The 22,026-nt window shown below is 35.7% G+C and overlaps 3 protein-coding genes across 4 annotated transcripts; 1 reads left to right on the top strand and 2 right to left on the bottom strand.

Annotated features, from left to right (window-relative positions):
• Positions 1-775: 775 nt before the first annotated feature.
• LOC117924552 (serine/threonine protein phosphatase 2A 57 kDa regulatory subunit B' kappa isoform-like) lies at positions 776-6,650 on the top strand. 2 transcript variants are annotated; one of them, XM_034843201.1, is made up of 5 exons: positions 776-1,128; positions 1,547-1,648; positions 2,331-3,505; positions 4,777-6,302; positions 6,447-6,650. In XM_034843201.1, exons 3-4 carry the CDS (start codon positions 2,366-2,368, stop codon positions 5,134-5,136), a joined length of 1,500 nt encoding a protein of 499 aa, XP_034699092.1. In that variant the 5' UTR covers positions 776-1,128; positions 1,547-1,648; positions 2,331-2,365; the 3' UTR covers positions 5,137-6,302; positions 6,447-6,650. The 2 variants fall into 2 exon arrangements, with proteins under 2 accessions (XP_034699092.1, XP_034699093.1); XM_034843202.1 differs by lacking the exon at positions 776-1,128 and adding an exon at positions 1,163-1,474.
• A 506-nt stretch (positions 6,651-7,156) lies between these two features.
• LOC117924553 (protein PGR) lies at positions 7,157-11,093 on the bottom strand. The gene is made up of 5 exons (XM_034843203.1): positions 10,853-11,093; positions 10,518-10,631; positions 9,259-9,481; positions 8,411-8,659; positions 7,157-7,448 (listed from the first exon to the last, which is right to left on the bottom strand). The coding sequence occupies exons 1-5, from the start codon at positions 10,996-10,998 to the stop codon at positions 7,317-7,319; spliced, it is 864 nt and encodes a 287-aa protein (XP_034699094.1). The 5' UTR covers positions 10,999-11,093; the 3' UTR covers positions 7,157-7,316.
• A 1,437-nt stretch (positions 11,094-12,530) lies between these two features.
• Positions 12,531-21,621, bottom strand: LOC117925464 (tudor domain-containing protein 3). Its single transcript, XM_034844475.1, has 7 exons — positions 21,333-21,621; positions 20,644-20,811; positions 15,919-16,165; positions 14,514-14,690; positions 13,633-13,898; positions 13,022-13,230; positions 12,531-12,881 (listed from the first exon to the last, which is right to left on the bottom strand). Exons 1-6 carry the CDS (start codon positions 21,579-21,581, stop codon positions 13,075-13,077), a joined length of 1,263 nt encoding a protein of 420 aa, XP_034700366.1. The 5' UTR covers positions 21,582-21,621; the 3' UTR covers positions 12,531-12,881; positions 13,022-13,074.
• Between the last annotated feature and the right edge of the window lie 405 nt (positions 21,622-22,026).

Below are 22,026 nucleotides of genomic sequence, written 5' to 3'. Positions count from 1 at the left end.
TGCTTCAATCAGCTAACCAAATGTCCCATTCTTTTACCTTCCTTAAGGACAGGGCCCATCAACCCAACCTTGAACCTCAAATTCATGGTGGTTCCAAGGTTCTGTCAGTTGCTTTTGCTGAATTCCACAATGTTATCTCTCTCCCTTACCCCAAACATCATCCATTTTCATGGTGTCTCTTTCTTATATATGCTTTCTTAATTTCTACAAATGGAACTATTCCCTTTGTTTAGTACCTTAAAGGCTTCAACATTTATGCTACTTTCTCTCATGTATTTTCAAAAAATAAGAAAAACAAAAAAATATGAAAACACCTCAAACAAAAGCACTTTCTTCTCTGAGTTCAATGAAAATGGGAATCCATCCCAAAGTCTTCACTCTTCAGTGCATGTAAAAATTTTACCAAATTAATTAGCCTTCATGCCTTTGAAAGATATTTGTGATACAGATTCCCCCCAACCCCTATTTTTTTTTCATTTTTTTTTATTTATGTTTTGTGGGTGTAGAAATGAATCCACATAATTGATGACATGAACATCATCACATGCCATCACCCTTTCAAGGCAATAATGGCAGGATTAGCATGGTGAAATGAATCCAGTGATGAAGTTTTCTAAATGGGTTTCACCATCATGAATGATAATAATAAAAACAGTAATAATACTAGTAATAATAATTAAAAAAAAAAAAGAATGGAGGAGAGTGATGAGTGGTGTGATGGTACTGGATACACAGTGAGAGGGTAGCAACTGCATAGTTCAGAGGAGAGAGGACTCAAGAATCGAGGAATGTGTAAAAACATATAGACAACGAAAGGGAGGGCCAAATATCAAAAGCAAACTCTCATGGAAATGGGGCCATCCACCACCCATCACTGCCCCCTCAATTCTCTTCATTCTTATTATTATTATTACCTCTTCCACCTAAAGTAAAATTCATCCCTTTCATTTTTATCACTGCCATTACTCATCTTCTTTGCTCTGCTTCCACTCCACTCTCCTCCCACAACTCGCCTCCCAAGCTTCCAACAACCATCTTCTCTCCATTTCTTCTTTTCTTTTTGTGGGTTTATCAGTTGAACCTCTGCCCATTTCAAAGTTTTTTTTTTCTTTTTCTTTTTTTTTTTGGGTAAGTAGCTGGATCATTTTCTTTTTTCTCTTTTATTTTGAAAGTGTTGGGTTGCAGTATTTAGTGGGTGTAGCGTCTGTGATGTGGTAGATCTTTGTGTAGGATCATGTGATATTCTCAGATCTGGGGTTTTACCCATCAATTTAATGCTAATGCTATGACCTAAATCCTTTTGGGTTTTTCTTTGCTTGATGTTTTGGTAAAAACAGGCATGGTTGGATTTTTTCTAGTCCATCATCGTGCTTTTTTTTGGGGGGAATTTTCATCTATGAGATGTAGCTTGTTATGACTTTGATCTGGGTGTTCTATGCTGGGAAATGTGGCATTGCTATAATGCTTTGAAAAGGTTTTAACTGTCCTTTTAAGTCATAAATATTCTTTAAATTTGTTTGTTTTGATGGAAATTTTCTCCATTCAGGTGTAATTGAAGATAAATGATGGATCTTCCTCAAGCTTCAGGGTAGAATTCCAGTGGAGAGGGAAATTTTTCCAGGAGCCATTTTCTGCCTAACCAAACAGCGTATGCAATACTATTCTTGTAGAATCCACTTAAACTTAGATCCCAAGTGATTTTTCTTTTTATTAAGAAATAAAATCATTCAGTAGCTATCATACTCATTCTTATTGTTTTCTACTAATTCCCTAAATTAGATTATGGATTTGGTATTAATGACAGTGATTTGGATGACACTACTACTAGCTTGGGCAATGATTTAGAAAAATTCCTTTCAACCTAGCTGTTAACCCATTGATTCTTTTGGCAGTTTTACATGGATTTCATCAATTTTCTCTTTTGTATCATGGTTCATCCGTGATTTATACACTTTACTGTTGGAGGCATATTACCCATTAGCTTTAGTTATGAAATTGTTCTATTCAGGGTATCTTACCCTTCTCTTTCTCTATCTCTAGGTTACTTTTCAATGGAAACTTATGTGCAGAAATTGTCTTACATGTTAAGACTTTGTCTCATAAATAGTTTGCTTGCATATTAAGAATTTCCTTGTACAGTCTTGTGATAGCAATTCGATTTTGTTTTTCCTTTTTTTGATATAATTCAATCAGTTTCTTGCTCAACTAGGGTTGGGGATTTGAGCAAAGGGAATCTTAGAAAAATTCTAGGTTGCATAAGTTGTCATTCCTTTTTGTCTTGTTTTTCGAATATTTTATGTATTGCATTAATCACCATAACCTTAATCTAGGTTTTCCTTCTGTTCAACATTGGGGCATTGCTACCATGATTAAGCAAATTCTTAGCAAACTCCCTCGGAAATCATCAAAATCTGACACATTGGCTTCTGCTGGGAGTGATTCGAACAACAATACTAACTTGGGCAGTAGTATCCAGTGTAGCAATGGGTTGAATGTTGTTAGACGGATGTCTTCAGCTGTTTTCCCATCAATGGTTACAGCTGGAGCGGAGGCAGTGGAGCCCCATCTATCCTTCAAAGATGTTCCAAATACAGAGAAGCAGAAATTGTTTGTCAGTAAGTTGAACCTCTGTTGTGTGGTTTACCATTTCAATGATCCAGACAAGGATCAAGCAGAGAAAGATTCTAAACGCCAAGCCTTGATAGAGCTTGTTGATTTTGTTGCTTCTGGATCTGCAAAGTTTAGTGAAGCAGCAATTGCTGCAACATGCAAAATGTGTGCAATTAACCTTTTTAGGGATTTTCCACCAAAGTATCGCTCTAATTCTACTGGTGGAGAAACAGAAGATGAAGAGCCAATGTTTGATCCTGCTTGGTCACATTTACAAATTGTGTATGATCTACTCCTCCGATTTGTCAGTTATAGTTCTCTTGACGTAAAGGTAGCAAAGAAGTATGTTGATCATTCTTTTATTTTGAGACTACTTGAGCTCTTTGATTCTGAGGATCCAAGGGAAAGAGACTGTTTGAAAACAATTCTCCATCGGATTTATGGGAAGTTTATGGTTCACAGGCCTTTTGTTCGAAAGGCTGTGAGCAACATAATTTATCGCTTTGTTTTTGAAACTGAGCGACATAATGGGATTGCTGAGCTTTTGGAAATATTTGGAAGTGTAATTAGTGGGTTTGCTTTGCCATTGAAGGAGGAACACAAGATGTTTCTATCAAGGGCTCTGATTCCTTTGCACAAACCAAAATCAGTTGGTATTTACCATCAACAATTGACATATTGTGTTGTACAGTTTATAGAAAAGGAGCCAAAATTGGCCAGTGTTGTAATAAAGGGACTGCTAAAATACTGGCCTGTAACAAATAGCCAGAAGGAGTTGATGTTCTTGAGTGAGTTGGAAGAGATCTTGGAGATGACTGGCGTGGTGGAATTTCAAAAGATCATGGTCCCATTATTTCGGCGTATAGGATGCTGCCTCAATAGCTCCCATTTCCAGGTAATTTTTCTTTTATTTTTCTGTAGTCTGGTTTCAAATTTCCTTGGGTAATTTATCTTCTTCTGTGACTTAAGAGAAGCATATTCAATCTTGGTTAATGAAGAATTCCAGTAGATTATTTATCACTCCATTCCTTCCTTTTCATAATGTGGTTTGTATTTGTTATTTTTTGTTTTTTTATTCAGAGAGCTTTTGACTACTGCATATTTCCTGTCCGAATAGAAAGGAATTGTGATACTTTATCTTCTGGAAGTTCAACTTTAGGGTATAATATGCCACAAAACGACTGTCAGCACCAAAACTACAACATAGTTCATATATATCTTGTCAATTTTTTCCTCATAATAATGGTCTTACCGCATCTTTCCATATTTTCACCAACTTTACAACTTCTTTGTCCAAATCCAAATCCCAAATATATGCTAGGGAGAAATATACACAAGTAACCCACATTTCTGGTCAAACAATGAAAATAAATATTTAATCCTTTCAGCAGTGTTCATCTAGCCAAGTCTTAAGATGTGTAATCTTTCCATTGTTCTGTTTTCCTTCCATCTTGAATTTCATGTGACAATTCAATCCCAGAAGTTGACATCTACTTCTATCCTAGTACTGCCCTTGTACTAATGAGGCTTGCATTCCTGGTGTTTGTCAGAGAAATTTCACTTGAGGTTCCAATCTGCTTGATGAGCATTCTATACTTGCTTTACATGCTTGCATTTATATGCTTTATTAGTTAGCTTTTTATTTGGGTTTATTTGCCTTTCAGATGGTCTGATGACTATCTTATTGTCAGGCCAGTCCAGGGTTACTTTCCCCTTGCACTGGGAAGCAAACAGGGTGAGGGTGGGGGGGGATTCAGTTGTGGAATGAAAAAGATGGGTCAACCATGGAATTCTTGCTTCCCATTCCTTTACTTTCTTCTTTTTGCTATAAACTTATGCTGCTAAAGGAATGTGACAATGGCACTGGTGGATGGTGTTCAGTCTATAGAACAAAATTATGAAATACACTTGTCCTTAGTTATAACCATGCAGGAGAACAGATAACATAAAATGGTCTGTAACCCAAATTCTCAGGGATGTGCTTCTGTACCATTTTCTGTACTGCAAACAGGAGCATCTATGCTTGAGCAAATGGAGCTGTAGTTCTTGACTTATTAATTTTTTCTATGCATTTCCTGTTTAATTAGGCATCCAGCTGGTATTAGGCGTTGCTCTACAGAAAATTTTAAGATTGTTTTCATGTTCTTTTGTTTTGGTCATTTTCAGGTGGCTGAACGAGCACACTTTTTGTGGAACAATGAGCATGTCCTCAACCATATAACACAAAACCGGCAGGTAATTCTGCCTCTTGTCTTCCCAGCCCTAGAGCGGAACACTCGGAACCACTGGAATCAAGCGGTGCTCAATCTGACTCTAAATGTGCGAAAGATGTTTTGCGAGATGGATGAAGAACTGGTACTTGCCTGCCAAGGTAAATTGGAGGAGGAAGATTCAAAGTCAAGTATGGCAGCTGAGAAGCGGAGATTGACATGGGAGCGCCTGGAAACTGCTGCTAGCTTCCAGCCTGTAGGTGGTGGTAATATTTCATTTCTGGTAAATCCAGCCACATGCTCTGTTACCTGCTGATTGCTCAGGTAGTGACCCAGTAGTTTTATGTACTTGGGAAGCTGAAACAAGCATAGATGTAGCAGTTCTGCTTGCAGTATTAAAATTTGGTTCTTGAATTTGGTAAATTTGGAATGCCAATAGGGGTGAGGCCAGTGCTGTGATGTTTCACCAGTTACCATGTCCAGCACACTCCCTCTACTGCCTTGAAGCTTTCCAAATCCATACCCAACCCAGGGAGAAGAGCTGTTTTGCTTGCAAATCATTTCATTTGTACTAACATCTCTTGTAATCCTTATCCAAGGGCTGTTTGCTTCTGCTCAGGCATTATGTATTAGTAAGTTCTATTTTGCTCATCGTTAAGAATATGGGTTGTCAATCTTCCCCTGAATCATGTCAAGAGAACATTCAGGCAGTTTGCTTTTGGGGATATCGAAGATGTTTGCTGATTCCAAATTCTCCCTTTTAATGTTGCATACTTCCATAGCGTAATAGCTGGTAGTGGCTTGAATTACAGCAATACTCCGATAGAAGAAAGTTGTTTTCTGTAATGTGATGTGGCAAATTGGCAATAGCCAAGCCCTTATTTACTCTCAACTTTTAACTCCTTGGCTAGCCTAGAGCAGACCACCAAAACAATATATTCCCTGCTTGAGCAATGCCATAGAGATAAAGGACATGGCCACACCATTAATCTCAAGGCACTCCCTACTAGACCTGCTGGTAAATGGATAATTGCAGTGTCATGAGCTGTGTGCGTTACAGGACTCCCAATGGGACCCCATTGCCCGAATAATGGTCAAATAAACACTGATTGTTCTGTCGTCTTCACGTGCATAAGAATTCATATTGGGACACCATTGGACCCTTCATGGACCCATGGGGCTAAACTCCTTGTACTCAAGTGTCAAGAATGAAAGAGAATGGGACCTTATCATCCCATGCTTACAGGTTAAGAAAGAAGCAGCCACCGTGAAGTTTCGTCCTGTGTCTTTGCATATATATCATCTTACCACTCAGAGCCTTATATATTCACATGCTTAGTCAGTCTTGGAATCAATCTTGTGAATTGTAGGGAGAATTATTAGATAGAAAGAGATCATGTACGCACCACCAGGATATCAAGAAATGTCATACTATGATCACATCCAAAGAAGGCACCAAGATAGAGGCTGCCTCTATGCAGGGTTGGTTGTTATTATATGATCTTCCTCTACCAAATCCTAATTTCTTTTTCTATTTGTATTTAATCTTTGCATTATTTCTGCTTCAATCTTTTGGATGTAGTAACATAAACTCATAAGGTCTTACTAGTATTGCATCATGTGTAGATTGTTCGCGATGTGTTGCTGCTTCTGCTGCTTTGAGACTTGCGAGTGTTGCTTAGATGCACTTTGCTGTGGCTGCGATTAGAAGATCAATGGATGGATGCACTTGCTCTATGTATTAGCATTAAATTTGAAACATTAATACCCTTTTGGGCTATTGAAAAGCAATACTAAGGAGAGCTCCAATAAAGTCCTACTCATATCAAATTTTCAATGTGGATTACCTAATGCTTCTCTTCTCGCACTTCTCATCCTTTTTTGATTCCAAAGTCAAGTAAACAAGATCCAGGATGAGTCAAGGAATTGATGGGTTAATGAATTCCTATTTAAACAAACTGTAGCCCCAACCTCCCACTATTTCAACTCTGGTGTATTTGAACAAAGGTATACAGAAGCATTATTCATTTTGATCCAGATGCATGAATGACAACAATTTCATCTAGTTAACTAGTTCAAAAAGAGCCTTAAGCCTTAGCAAAAGGCCAAATCGATGAAATAACAGAGGAACCTACCTGCGAGACCAAATATAACATTTTTGAGCTCTTCTTTATTAATCATCATGTTATAAAACTCTTAAGCCACTTTGAAACAGAGGAAGAATGTGATAAGACAGATAAAAACATGAAACGATGATATAAAGAAACTGATTTAGTTCCATCACTACACTCGCAAGAGGTTATCAACAATTTTAATGGAAAATATGACCAAGAAAAGAGTAGAAAGGCAAAAAATTATTTTAAAGCATTGTTCAGCCAAATTCAACACATAATCAAAATTTTGACAATTTTGCATCATGCAAGTTCTTATCAGTTATGAATAATCATCCTGGAACATGAGATCTCAAAAGTTGATAATTCAGTATAACTGATGGTTTCAGAAAATGTACAAGCAGGCAATGGAAGTCAGCATTGAGGTCAACGATATAGACACGAGGTTCACACCATTGTTGTCAAGGATGCTGATACCTGAAATCTTCCTCACTGTTGGTCCCGGTTTCCCAACAACCTTCAAAGATGATCAGAAAACCTAATTTGAGCATTGATTTTCTAAGAATATTCAAAACAATACCGAAGTAGCAACAAAATAAACATTACTAAATAAATAATTTTGTAAATTAATCACCAAGAAGCTGCAAGTTCAAGGGAAGAAGAAGAGCATGGATGGTAAAAAATAAACAGTAGTTCTACACAAAATGGAGGGAACTAAATAGCTGTTTGTGACAACTGATCTTGTGGTCAATACATGCAGCCACAACGCCATTAGGCCCATAAATAATGGCTCATGTTACGAGGCATTTTACCCTTTTGCATTACCTAACATGGTTAAATGCATCATAAACCACAAAAGTAAATAAAAGTAAATCTAATTCACGTACCCATAATCTGTTATCTAGAAAGTTTAAAATAAGACTCTAATTTGTGGTCATAAATGGTTTGGAAGTAGGTACTAAAATGCTCCATTCATCCTACAGGATATTTCATCAAGATCTACCAATCTGTCAGTGAAGAATCTTTAAATGGTAAATCATAGGAGGATTTCACAACTGAAATAATATATTACTTGCTACTATATATTCATAAATAAATAGTTTGCATTCTTATATACGAATGGAACCCACCCTCTCCCTTTTTTTGGGCAACAACAGCCTACTAGATAGTATGTTGTATATTTGCAAAGAAATTTGAATATGTTTAAGCGTGTACATAGGTAGGTAAACATATACTTATTTTGGTATAAATGGATAATGGAAGCCAAAATGGTGGTAATTAAAATTTGACAGAATAGAAGCCCACCGAATTTTAAGTCATTTATGATAAATCGATCTGATAGTTCGCCCATGTGATTATGACAGTACACCCATATCCAATGGCCAATATTGACTAAAGGAGGTACTCCCAATATAATTTACCAAGGTTGAACTTTATCATGGTCACAAATAATATATCAAAGTAAATTGCTGAAGTTACCTTATTACGAACACTGCAGAATCCACTGTATTGAAGTGTTGCTCCCAATAGAGAATCTATTAGACTTCCACATAATCCGGCAACTGCAGAAAGTGGTATTACCAATAGCTGCTTCAAAGCTACATCAGAAGCACATTTTGTTGTGAAAAATCCAATGAGGACAAATGTAAGCCCAATGACACCACCAGCTGCAGTAGCTGCTAGGAGGCCTGTTTTTGTCACACCACCATTTGTACCCTTTCGAACAGGCTGATAACCATGTGGGAAGACGTCAGGATTCAGAATCTCTATTGAGTTTGAGAAGCAAGTTAATATCCTTTTGTCTGCATAATTTTTAATAAAGGTACAAGGCAATTTGTAAATCATCCAGAGAGGCTTTCAACATGACACACAAGGTCTTATGGGAAAATAATTTGCAGTATGTTGCAGGGTACATTGGAAAATCCATTAAAAGTGGTAGACACATCCTTCTCTCCACCTAGAGATACTCAAGGCTTAATTCTCATGAACTAATTATGTTATGCTCCAGCGGCTTATATGGATAAAACTGTGAGCACAAGTGTCATGCATTAAAAGCTTGCAACAAGTGCAAATTTAAAGGGTGGGGAAGTGCTTTAATAAGTTCTGTCAGATGAGAAAGTTAAGCAGCAACTAGAGCAAAAAATTGAATCCCTCAAGCAAGGTGACCATCATATGCCACCTCCTTCACTCCCTTAGCTATATTAAATGGTGGCAGCAGGCAATCAAAGGCTAGTGCTTTCTCATCATAAATAAAAGTGAATGTGGGATTAGTAATGTGACAAGAATAAAAAATTCATTACAGATGATATGAAGGGGAGAATATTAACCTTGAAGGTTGTGATTAATCGAGGCTGTGAATCACTGAGTATCCCAAGCTCTGAGGACCAAGTGTCTCCATTGCAGCAGGAGTAGTGACCAATAATTCCACCAATCAGAGAAGTGATAAGACTTGATTCTTTTGAGTCCAAACACTTGTCCTGCCATCCAGTCAATCTCCAAAGAATCAAAGCCAAAACTGCACTGATGCCACTATTGAAGAGAACTTGCTTCCTGAAAAGAAGAAATGAGGCTATCAATGTTCCTTTCTTCTAGCTTTGTCATCCAAAAGGCTTGGCATATTTTAATCCTATCTGAAAAGGGCACTAAGTATTAGTGTTTGCAAGTCAGATGATTCAGTTTTATCATAAATATTGGGTTTTTAAGTGATTTAAATTCCCACCTAAATAAGTTTGCTAAGGGAGTATTAGTTTATCATCTAGTATTTTATCTTTAGATAATTAAGAATATCTTTATCGATTCTACAAATCATATCAGAAGGGGAGCACATACAGTCACGATTCTCTCGAGAGTGACTATCTTTGAGCACCAAGACAAGACCTCAAACTATCATAACTAGGCTAGTGTAAGGTGCTGAAGTATGTTGTCGATGTATGCTAAGGTCTTATTGAACTCGTTGAGTCCTACTTCTGGCTTGGGCAGGTGAGCAGGATCAAGGAGCTCTGCCTTGAGTACCATTGAGGCCTCCAACAACCAATGTTGTGGGCATACAAGGAGATTCAGGAGTCCAGTGAAGGGTGGATGTACACATGAAGATGCTGCAATCTCTCAGCAGCATAGGATAACCCAAATTCCTTTCAGGATTCATTAATTATCCCTATCTTCAGTATGCAGTACGGCAGCACAGCCCACTTGGATTGATTAATAAACATTACAAGTTACTGTAATGACTAAACAATTTTATCCGTCTGCAATGAATGGTCTGCTTTAAGAAGATGAATGTAAAAAGATTCAATGAACATAGAATGTCCTGGCAATTCAATATCAAACCCATGTCCCAGAAAACACTAAATGAATCATCTAAAAGTCTTTGAGAATAGTAATAAAAAAAACCAAAAGAGAAAATTTTTCATTGGTTAAGAATAACAAATGAAATCTCAACAAGAGTCTTGGGCATCAAGCAGAAAACCAGCATTATAGTTATGGAGAAGAACAAATTAAAAGTCCCCATAGAAGCAACAACCCTCCAAAATTCTGACCAAATTAAGCTTTTAAAACTTAAATCAATCCAATGGAAACGAAGTAATACCAATTCCTTTGACCACCCTCCTTGAAATCAGCATCAACGAGTCGCTTCTTTTCCTCTCCAAACTTGGTAAGCTTAGACGAAGTAAGAAAGAACGCGAGCAACATAGCTCCATACCTAAATAAATCATCAGAACACCCAAAAATCTAAGCAAAAACTCCAACAGCAATCCGTTTGGTCGCTGACACAAAACCACAAGAAAACACATTCAAACTAGAAACCCCACAAATGTTTTGCTACCATAATACCCGTTTCAAAAAAAAAAAAATGAAAAATTCTCAGCAACCAAACGGAGAAAAGAAAAATGAAAAAACCTGTACTAGAGAATCAAAGTGAACCTGTATCCGACTCCAAAATGAATAGTCAAGACAGCGAAGCCGGCGAACGCTCCAGAAAGGTCGAGAGATTTTCTTCTGAATGATCTAATAGCGATTGCAGCTGAAAAGAGAATAGCTATGATTGGTTGGATCGGAAAATTCTCCATTTTCTCGGCGGTTCGACGAGACGTTTGACTCGGGTTCTATGAGAACTCCGGCACGGTCCTTTTGCTCTGCTGTTTGCTGCCTTCTGCCTTTCTACTCCACACTTGAACGCATAAAATAAAATTTTCCTGATAAGTATTTCTATTCATATTTGTCACATTTTTTTGAATTTAAATAATTAAAAAATAAAATAAAAGAAAATAAAAAAGAAATTTTAGAATTCATAAAATTAGATAAAAAGATATAAATTTTTTTAATTCCGCTATATTAAACCATCCTAATATTTAAAATATGATTTTTATAAGGGGTAATATTTTTTTATTTTAATATTAAATTCTATTTTTTTTTTATTATTATTATTATTATTATTATTAGATTCATTTTATTTATTTGGATTAAAATTGGACCCATAACTTTTTTATAAAAAAAAAAAATTACATCTGAAAGTCTTATTTTAACACTAAATAACTAAATATAAATTACATACCATATTGTTAAAAATAATTCAATAAATTCTTGGTTATTTTATTTTTCCACTGCTGTCCTTCACAAATCCGTAGAACCAGAAAATTGTTGGGTCAGAATATACATGTACCTAACAGTATCCCAAACCACATGCACCATAAATGTGGTAACCCTCCAACATACCAAATATGTGCGATAGAAACGTTCAGGTAGTGGGCCTAGTGCAATTCACTTTGCTTTAAAACAGTCGGTTGGGCTTGAAATGGGCTAAATTACAATACTGGAATTCATTATATGTTTGAATTCTCCATGTGAGTTGATAATTTGGCTATGACAAAAATGTATTGTAAATTATAAAAAGAAGGAAATAATAAATATTTTAAAATTAAGGAAAATAAACAGTATAATTTTTTATTTTTTATTTTAAGAGTAAGACATTTTGTGAAAGTAGGTCAATCATTTTTATGAAATTCGATCACATCTAGAGAAGGTTTCGAGCCTCCTCTCCTAACTCTTATATTATAAATAGTTTGATAATTTCACAATGAAAGTGATCAATCTTGTTAATTTTTTTTTTCAAAAATTTATGCAAGAATGTATTCTAAATTATAGAAAGAAATAAATAATAAATATTTTAAAATTAAGAAAAATAAATATTATTTCCTAAACTTAGAGAATCAAATATTATTAATATTTAATTATTATTGATTTATGAAAACATTAATTGAAATAGATTCTTATAATTATTTTGTGTATTACCTTTATCATCATCTTTGTATTAAAATCATCGTTATGATAAAATGGAAAATCTACAATGTTATGTTTAAGAATTATTTTCATCTTACAAAGCGGTGTTCTAATAACTATTTTTTTAAATTATTTTATGATATTTTGTAAAATAAAAATTTATTTGAAAACTTAAAATATTTTTAACTTGCTTTTTATGCTTTTAAATATATATTTAAAATAACTTTTATATATAATGCTATATTTTTAATCATTTTTCATATTTGTATGATTATTTTTTAAAATAATTCTCAAAAAATAAATAAAAATAACTTAAAAACAATTAAAAGATTATCTAAAAACATTAAATCCAAATATATCACAGGGAATCCACATATTAGTTCACAATCCCCCAACTAGAAAGGCATACACAAAGGAAAGAGGCCGATGTTTATGTGGAAGCACAACAGCTTACAAACCATTGGAAAAGGGAAAAAGAGGCTAAAATGAAGGCAAAACTTGGGACCTGTAAAAATGGACTCATTATAATGCGAGGAATCAATGAAGTATCACACTCACTAAAAGAAGCAGCCTGTGTTGCTTAAATACAAACTCGTCTCTATGCTATGGGAGCCGTGAGATCATGATGCAGGGTTGTTGAAACTGGGTCCCGATCTCTGCTGACAATCAAAACCTTCAGGAGGAAAAAATGGAACCATTTTGTTACACAACTCAGAAAAAGCACAGATAGACAAGAGAATTCTTTACAAATTTAGGAGTCAGCACCTTCAAAATGGCATTCAAATGAACACAAGTTGAGGAAAAAGTAGTTACCAGACAAAATTTGGTAATATGGGCGAAATAATAATGAGAAGTGGGCCAAACGATCAACCAAATCTCCCTTTGCCTCTTCCTCTACCTCTTCCCCTGCCTCTTCCCCTTCCTCTATGACCAGTTCCCTGGTTCCTATCCTCATCTCTTTCAAAATTGAACATGCTCATTCGTATATTCTCTGCTTCTGCCTTGTGAGTATCCCTCAGCACCTGAACAAATTGGAAATCAATGGCATCAAACACTACCACAACTATAATCAATTTATTGTAACAACAATAGCATGTAACAAGAAAAAAGGGCACTCTAGGACATATTCTTTGATGCATCACTCGATTTCTAAAAGGGTCCTACCATAGAGATACTCCAAGCATAAAACCATCATGACCAGATAGTTTGTCAGCATTTTTTTTGAAAAAATTCAACATTTTCTCAAAATTTCAAAAACTACATCTAGTAGGAAAAAATGGATGGTCAGTGACAATGGCTCGTTCAAAAAATATACGAGCATCTCTTTTATATTGCACCCGTTTACTATCATTTCTGATCTGCTTGTAGACTTTTTAAGGAGCTTCTAGGATTTTGATGATGATAAAAGATGGGTAGAAGCTGACATTATCTTCCACATCAAGTTGGTTTTGAAGCTGCCATGCAAGATCCTCATCCCGGCTAACATCTGTAAGCTCATCTTTTATTGAAGTTTTTGGCCCAGCTTTTCTCTTTTCCCATTCATCTAGAGTGTAGACTGGCGCCTCTTCTTGCTTCCCCTTTCCCCTATGTTTTCGACCTTTGGAATGCCGATCATCCCGATTTGGATTATTCATCTTCTGGAGAAGTTTTTGAGCAGCTGCTTGATTTTGAACAGGTACAGATTCAGCCACTGTCAAAGTTACAAATATTAACGTCAGTGCAGAAATTGAAACTCAAAATTGAAGAAGTTCCGACATTAAATAAATAAATAAAAATATGCGACCATTTGAAACCACATTCTTACAAAACCCATTATTTTTGTCTCAGAGTAGTTTAGATGTCCTTTTATTTTTCTACCAGCATTGATGATGAATCTCTTGACACTTTTTTTATAGGCTATGAATTTCAAAACTTACTCTCAATAAGTTACCAAGTTCACATTAGGAATTCAAGAAATTATCTCATTTCTAGTTTATATTATTAGCCTCGGACAAGGTGGTCACTCCATTTTACATGACTACATGTTCTACAGAAACACTATTATACTAAACAAAACAAAGATTTGGGTCCCTACACTCAAATTTCCAAAATTATCCCCTTCATTTGTTAAATGCTCTTATTGAGTCCTGGAAATATTCATTTCAACGGTTTTTTTTCCTCACTAAAGAGAAAATTCAATCCATGTAGCAAGCACCATCTGCTATAGAACTGAACATGAAATGTTCTCTTTCCTCTGAATTTCAAATGCGCCATAAGATAACAAAAGTAAAAAGGAAGTTTAGTTAGAACACAACTAAATGGGCACCTTCTTTTGGTCTCATTTCTGAGCTACTTGGTTTTTCTTCAGTTCTTTCAATAAGGGAGGCTGCTTTGAGATCATCCTCTGTATTTTCTGCTTTCAAATGAAGGTTATGATCTCTTCCCATTTGTCTAGTTTCCGCAACAGTTGGTCTCATGTTCTTGGATGTTGATCCATAGCAAGCTGCAAATCATCACCTTCCCTTTATAAATTACATGTGTACCTGCCTTTGGAAATAAGCCAGCACTAGATTGCAATTATCATTGAAACTTTTGTCCCTACTACAACTGCTGACATATCAATTTATGTTTTTTTTCCCAATCTAGTCCCTGGAATAGTACCAATAAAGTAAACTCAAAGTCATCAATAAACATGTAAAGCATTCTTTTCCTTTCTAATCTTTTTTTTTTTTTTCTTTGATAGGTAAACAAGAAATGCACGAAAAGTGTCAAAAAGAGCCCACCAAAGTACACAGGACGTATACAATGGCTGCCAAAAGATAACCAAAAAAATAGGTAAAGGGAACTTTCCAACTTTTAGTCATGCAATATTCTTCATTTGTGCATGTTTCATCTAGAATACCTATAGAAAAGGTATAGAGCTTAATTCTTTTTTTTTTTTTCTCTTTGATAGACAAAAGCTTGTATTAAGAGACACCAAAAAAAAGGGGCACACACAACATATACAGGCAGTATACACAAAAAACCATCCCAAGCACCAGCAAAGAAAGAAGAAGCCTAGAATAGAGCAAGGCTAGCCGCAATAAAGAGCATTCAAAAAATTCAGATAAAAGGGAATTCCCAAATCCAAAAAAATCTTTTAACTATATCTTAGTTTTTTATTAGATGGCATAATTAACACAATGAGGAAGAAGGGGATTCCAGTGCATCAGCATGTAATATGGGCAAAAACACAATTATATAAGCACCAGGAAAAAAAATTGTTAACATGCCTATGCAACTGGTTTAACCAACAGAACACGGACTTTTTTTTTTGAACCAAGGAACCTTCCATGGAAAAACCCTTCACACTCCCCATGGGGACCCAAACACCAAGGTGCTGACCAACAGAACATGAACTATATTGTAAGCTTTAACTGTGACTAGTTCCAATAAGTTAAAAACCTAAAAAAAAAAATGTCATAACTAACCCCATGTAACAAAAATTTGAGCCTCTTGATCTCTTCTGAGGACAACTTGAATGAAAAAGTTAAAAGCATTCTTAAGTTTGTCCTTAGAACAGTTAATGTCATCAATGTTTTAGCTAACAACATAAATCTGAGTCCAACAAAAGTTTTGTGTATTCTAGAACAAAACCTAATAAGAATATTTGAAAACAGTTAGAAGTAGGAGTGCCAAAAAGAAAAAAAGACAAAAAAAATGATAAGAATGGAAAGGTTTAGAACTCTGACAAGAAATTCTCCCTTGCTCAGAAGACCGACGTGTGGGTGCCCCAATTTGCAGCTTCTCAAAAGGTGGAGGGCCACCAGTGCCACTTTCCTGTGATAGCCTTAAGGATGAACGTGAAAAACCTGAATACTTTTGGTTCATCTGCCATTCTTCATAAAGGGATTTGACAACACCTCCTAAAACAGTTATTACTTTAGGATTCAAACATATTATACCGTTATGTATTGCAGCTTTTTTTTCCAAACGAACCTGCCAAACAGAAAGCAGCAACAGAAATTAAGAGGAGTCATGTACATTGTGTCAGTACAATATGAATAAAAAAAAAAGATAAAGGAGATAAAGAGACACAGCAAAGAAGAGTTATCATAATTCCCTTTGTTTTATAAGCAAATAAAAGTCATCATAGATTCTTTTGAAAATGCCAGATGCAACATTCTGTATTAATGACTAAAAGGATTGTTATACCTCCCAGTTCATTTTGATCAGGTAAAATCCAATTAAATTTTAAGTTTTCCCTGCCAACACAACTTTCACAATATTGAAATTTTCCTCATGCATATATGAATAAAATCCATGCTGCAAATGCCCTTTTACACATCTTGTCTCCAGGCAAAATTTCTCATGTCATCCTCACTTGTTGACATAGTGTAATTACAAATCACATAACCTGTTGAGATATTAGGAATGCTTTCCTTATATCATTATTTCCTTATATCATTTAGTGTTGAGATATTAGGAATATTTAGATATTAGGAAAGTTGAGATATTATGAATATTGATATATTAGGAATATTGAGATACTAGGAATATTGAGATATTAGGAATATTGAGATATTAGGAAAGTTGAGATATTAGGATATTAGTTGTTATTTCCTTATATCATTCTTTCCCATTCTTAGAATGGTGATTACCCTCTATATATACTCTGTACATGAACAATGAAAGTATGAATGAAAAACTATCATTCATCAATTTGAAGATGGTATCAGAGCCAGGGAACTGAAATCCTGGATATTTTGTTGTAAGACCAACAATTGCCCCTCCTTTGCGAGAGAAAAAAAAAAATGAGTGAAAAAAGTACTATTGTTTTTCAATCTGAAGGTATTATCAATCCAGGAATTATTTTGACTGAATCAAACTATGACGTTTGGTCACAACTCGTGGAGATGCATATTGCCGAACGAGAAAAACTTTCCTACATCCGAGGTAAGACAAATCTACCAAAAGAGTCAGAAGATGGATATGAAAAATGGTATGCAGAGAATCAAAAGGTGAAGAGATGGTTGTTAATGTCCATGAGTCCAGAAATTATGAAGCGTTACTTACGCTTACCCACCGCTCAAGAAATTTGGAGTGCATTATCAAAGGCCTTCTATGATGAAAGTGATGAATTACAAGTTTTCACTTTGAATCAAAAAGCCTTCACTGCCAAACAAAACGGCAGGTCTCTTTCTGAATATTATGGAGAGTTAACTGAACTTTTTTGCGAATTGGATCATCGAGATAAGGTAGTCATGAAAGACCCTGAAGACATTGCAGCATACCGGAAATCCATTGAACGACAACGGGTGCACATCTTTCTTGCTGGATTGGGTGGTGACTTTGAGCAAGTTCGAGGAGAGATTCTACGCAAAGATTCTCTTCCCGATTTGGAAGAATGCTATGCACTGATTCGACGAGAGGCAGTACGTCATGCTAGTATGAAAGCAGAATCTGACAACCCTGACACCTCAGCTATGGTAGTCCGACAACAATTAACCCGAAATTGGCAGGACCAATCCAAGACCAACCATCCTAAGACAGACCCTAATATTGATAAGTCAACCTTCAAATGCACTCACTGCAATAAGACTGGTCATACCAAGAGTCGTTGCTTTGAAATTGTGGGATATCCAGATTGGTGGGATCACAATCATGATCAACGGAAGAAAGATTCCAAGAAAACCTCGACTACAGCTATTGCCGAAATAAAAACAGAGGCTAATGTTGATGAGAAAGCCTCTGCATTGATAGCCGCTACAGATTATGGTGGTAAGTTTTTAAATATTTCCACACCTGTTATTAATAATGCATGGATAATTGATTCTGGTGCTACAGATCATATGACTTTTGATTCTAGACAGGTCTCACCTGTTAGACCTTCCTCACAAAAATTTGTTTCCACAGCCAATGGCAACACAACGCCAGTCATTGGGGAAGGATCCTTAACTCTTACTGATACTTTGAATTTGGATTCTATTTTAGTTGTTCCATCCTTAAATTACAATCTTTTGTCAGTTTCTCAAATCACTGCAGCCTTATCTTGTATTGTCATTTTTTGGCCTGAATTTTGTGTTTTTAAGGACATCCAAACAAAGACAGACGATTGGTTTTGGTATTAAGCGGGGAAAACTCTATTATTTGGACTTGCAGTCAAAGGATTCAAATAAGTTGCGACAAGCCTTGATGACAGATGGATCTGAGGGGGAGAAGAAAAAGTCTGAAATTTGGTTGTGGCATCGACGTCTGGGACATGCTTCCTTTGGTTATTTAAAAAAATTATTTCCTAGTTTGTTTGCAAAGAGTGATATTTCTGGTTTCCGTTGTGATATTTGTGAATTGGCTAAAAGCCATCGTGCTTCCTTTCCATTAATTTTGAATAAAAGTCCGTCTCCTTTTATGGTTATACATTCTGATGTTTGGGGCCCATCCAAAGTCCCAACTTTGAGTGGTTCGCGTTGGTTTGTTACTTTTATTGATGATTGTACCAGAATGACATGGTTATGCTTGATGAAGACCAAAGATGAAGTGAACTTGTTGTTTCAAAAATTTCATAAAATGATTGAAACTCAGTACAATGCAAAGGTTCGGGTTCTGCGTAGTGATAATGGTGGAGAATATCAAAGTTCTGATCTTCAAAAGTATTTGGAAGGACATGACATCATTCATCAAACTACTTGTTCCAATACACCCCAGCAAAATGGAGTCGCTGAACGAAAAAATCGGCACTTGTTAGAGGTTGTTCGTGCTTCTTTGATAGCAGCAAAAACACCGATATCTTATTGGGGAGAAGCAATCACATCTGCCGTATACTTGATCAATCGGGTACCTTCTAGCTCAATTAACTTTCAAACACCTCTCCAAGCTCTTACTAATGCCGTAGTTGCCCCAACCGTCCCAAATCTACCTCCTCGTGTTTTTGGTTGCGTGGCATTTGTGCATCTACACAAGCACCAACGCACTAAGTTAACTTCCCATGCATTGCAATGTGTGTTTGTTGGATATGCATTGCACAAAAAGGGATATCGATGTTACCATCCTCCAACTCGACAAATGTATATTACAATGGATGTGGTGTTTCATGAAGATTCGATGTATTTTTCATCTGAGTTTGAACTTCAGGGGGAGTACCATAAGGAAATTCAGACTCTTGATTATGATTATCATATCTCTGAGGAAGATGAATCTGGACAATCTGAACTAGTGAACCAGGAAGTGGGTGAGTTGGATATGAGAGGTCAACAATTTGGGTCCGAAGATGTCTTCACTGAAATACCAAACCAATCGTCGTCTGTTGAGGGTGTTCTTAATTTGGAACCCGATCCACCCGATCCATTCATGAAACGGTTACCACATCGTCATAATAGAGGTATTCCTAAACCCACATATGAACCTGATTTGTCTACCAAAGTCAAATATCCCATGAGCAACTATGTGTCTAACCATCGTTTGTCTTAATCAAATAAGTCATTTGTAAATCAATTATCTACTGCAATTATTCCTAACAGTGTGCAGGAAGCCTTAGTTGATCCAAGGTGGAAAGCAAGATTGGTTAGCCGATATCCTTACCAAAGCTGTCTCAAGTCAAGTGTTCTCAAAATTTTTAGACAAGTTGGGCATGTGTGACATCTATGCACCAACTTGAGGGGGAGTGTTGAGATATTAGGAATGCTTTCCTTATATCATTATTTCCTTATATCATTTAGTGTTGAGATATTAGGAATATTTAGATATTAGGAAAGTTGAGATATTATGAATATTGATATATTAGGAATATTGAGATACTAGGAATATTGAGATATTAGGAAAGTTGAGATATTAGGATATTAGTTGTTATTTCCTTATATCATTCTTTCCTTGTATCATTCTTTCCCATTCTTAGAATGGTGATTACCCTCTATATATACTCTGTACATGAACAATGAAAGTATGAATGAAAAACTATCATTCATCAATTTGAAGATAACCTTCATTGTCATGCATATGAAATTATATGCCATCACCACCATGATTCTAAATTTGTATAAGATACATGAATTTCTGTTTTACCTGAATCAAATTTATGTTCTTCCTATTCTTAGATTTTTTTTTGTTTTTTTTTCTTTTTGATAGGCAAATAAACAAACAGCACCTACCAAACGAGCACGTTAAAGTATACACAATGTATACAAGGGCGCCAAAAGCCCACACCAAATTTCCAACTCTAACCTAAACTTAAGCCTATCTCAATTCTGCCCCAATTTGATCCAGAGTGATGGTCCATCTGACGCTCACCTAATAGTCACTCAATTTTACAACCATGATCAACACATTCATCAAATTTTCTTTAACACTATTTTGAAGAACCCAGATAAAAGGAAAGTTGTATAAGCAACAATAGAACTATTACAGAAAGCTCCATAGAAAATAGAAATCAACCAAATAAACAAAGTTGAATAGCATATTAGACCCTAACTAACTGAGAATACCTTAGTACCAGGAACAACATTATCAGGAATCGCTGGTATGGGAGAATACTCTATAGCAGTCATCTCAGTGCAACCATCAGTGAGATTCAACCTTAGGAGCCTCCGGCTACTTGAATTTCCGGAAGAATCGGCAATGCTGCTTTGGGATATGTCCCTCACGGAAGATATCTGATTAAATAAAATAAAACATAAAAACTAAAGAAAATTAAGCAGTAGATCGCAGAACAAGAAAATAAAACGTATGAAAACACTCTGTCTGGTTGCTGTAAAGCAGAAGGAAACAGAAGGCAAGAGGAAAATCGAAATTTCCATTCTGCCGTTCCATTTCACCAAAAAAAAAAAAAATTTAAATCACAAATTAAGTATTGCACGATTACTTGACTGAGTTAATTTGAGTGTTCAATTTCCAAGAAATAATTCTCCATTTGGTTCTCAGGAAACGAATGAAAAGAAAAGGGCAAAATTTAGTACCTTACCACCTAACGCAACTATTTGGCTCAGATGAGTTGAGCTTTTCACTTTTCAGAAGCCAAAACAAAATAAAACCAAGGAATTCAAAATTTTAAAACAAAACAAAACAAGAAAGTTAAAATTTCCAATCTTTTTCTTTTTCTCTCCACAATTTTCTCGGCAACCAAATAGCGTAAAAAGCAAAATTAAAAGAGAAAGATAAGATAAAAAGGTGTTGCCTGAAGAACTTTGGGGCCGTGAAGATAAGAAGATTTGCGGAGAAGAGATGGATCAGGCAAGGACTTGGCTCCGATGGATCTCAAATCCATGTTTGCAAGTTCCGATTCAACGGAATCGACAGTACAGCCTTCGTCGTGCAAAGCTGAATTGATCATGATCACTGCTTTCACTTCTTCTACGTTCCCAAAACACCATCCTCTCTTCGTTAGGGTTTCTAACATCTCCTCTGTTGGAACCGAGCTCTCCATTTCAGCTCTGTTCAGGTTGCTGTTATTTGATTTTGATGCTCCTTTATACTTTACGCTTTAGGAACCTCTTCTCTGACCTAAAAGACGGTCTGAAGTCTGAACCCACTGGGCTAGTCTTGGGCCTAAATAGGCTCTAATATGACATGGACTCGATGGAATTGAGTTGATCCGGGCTTACAATGCGTTGGGCAACGTTTATAATTTTTTAGTTGAAACGTTTTTTCGTGAATTATTTTTCAAATGTTTTTTTTTTGAAAAAAAAAAAAAAAGACATTACAAGTGATTTTCCATAAATGATTTTTTAGATTTTTAAAGATGTTTCTTAAATTTTATCATATTTTTGTTTTTAAAAATACCTTTTAAGATAAAAACGTTTTTATAATCATTGTCCTTAAAATGTGTTTGATATTGATTCAAAAAAATATTTTTAATTTTTTTAACACTT

This window comes from Vitis riparia, chromosome 11, assembly GCF_004353265.1.
Source record: "Vitis riparia cultivar Riparia Gloire de Montpellier isolate 1030 chromosome 11, EGFV_Vit.rip_1.0, whole genome shotgun sequence".
Lineage (NCBI taxonomy): Eukaryota > Viridiplantae > Streptophyta > Magnoliopsida > Vitales > Vitaceae > Vitis > Vitis riparia.
This window is presented reverse-complemented; position numbering and strand designations above follow the sequence as displayed.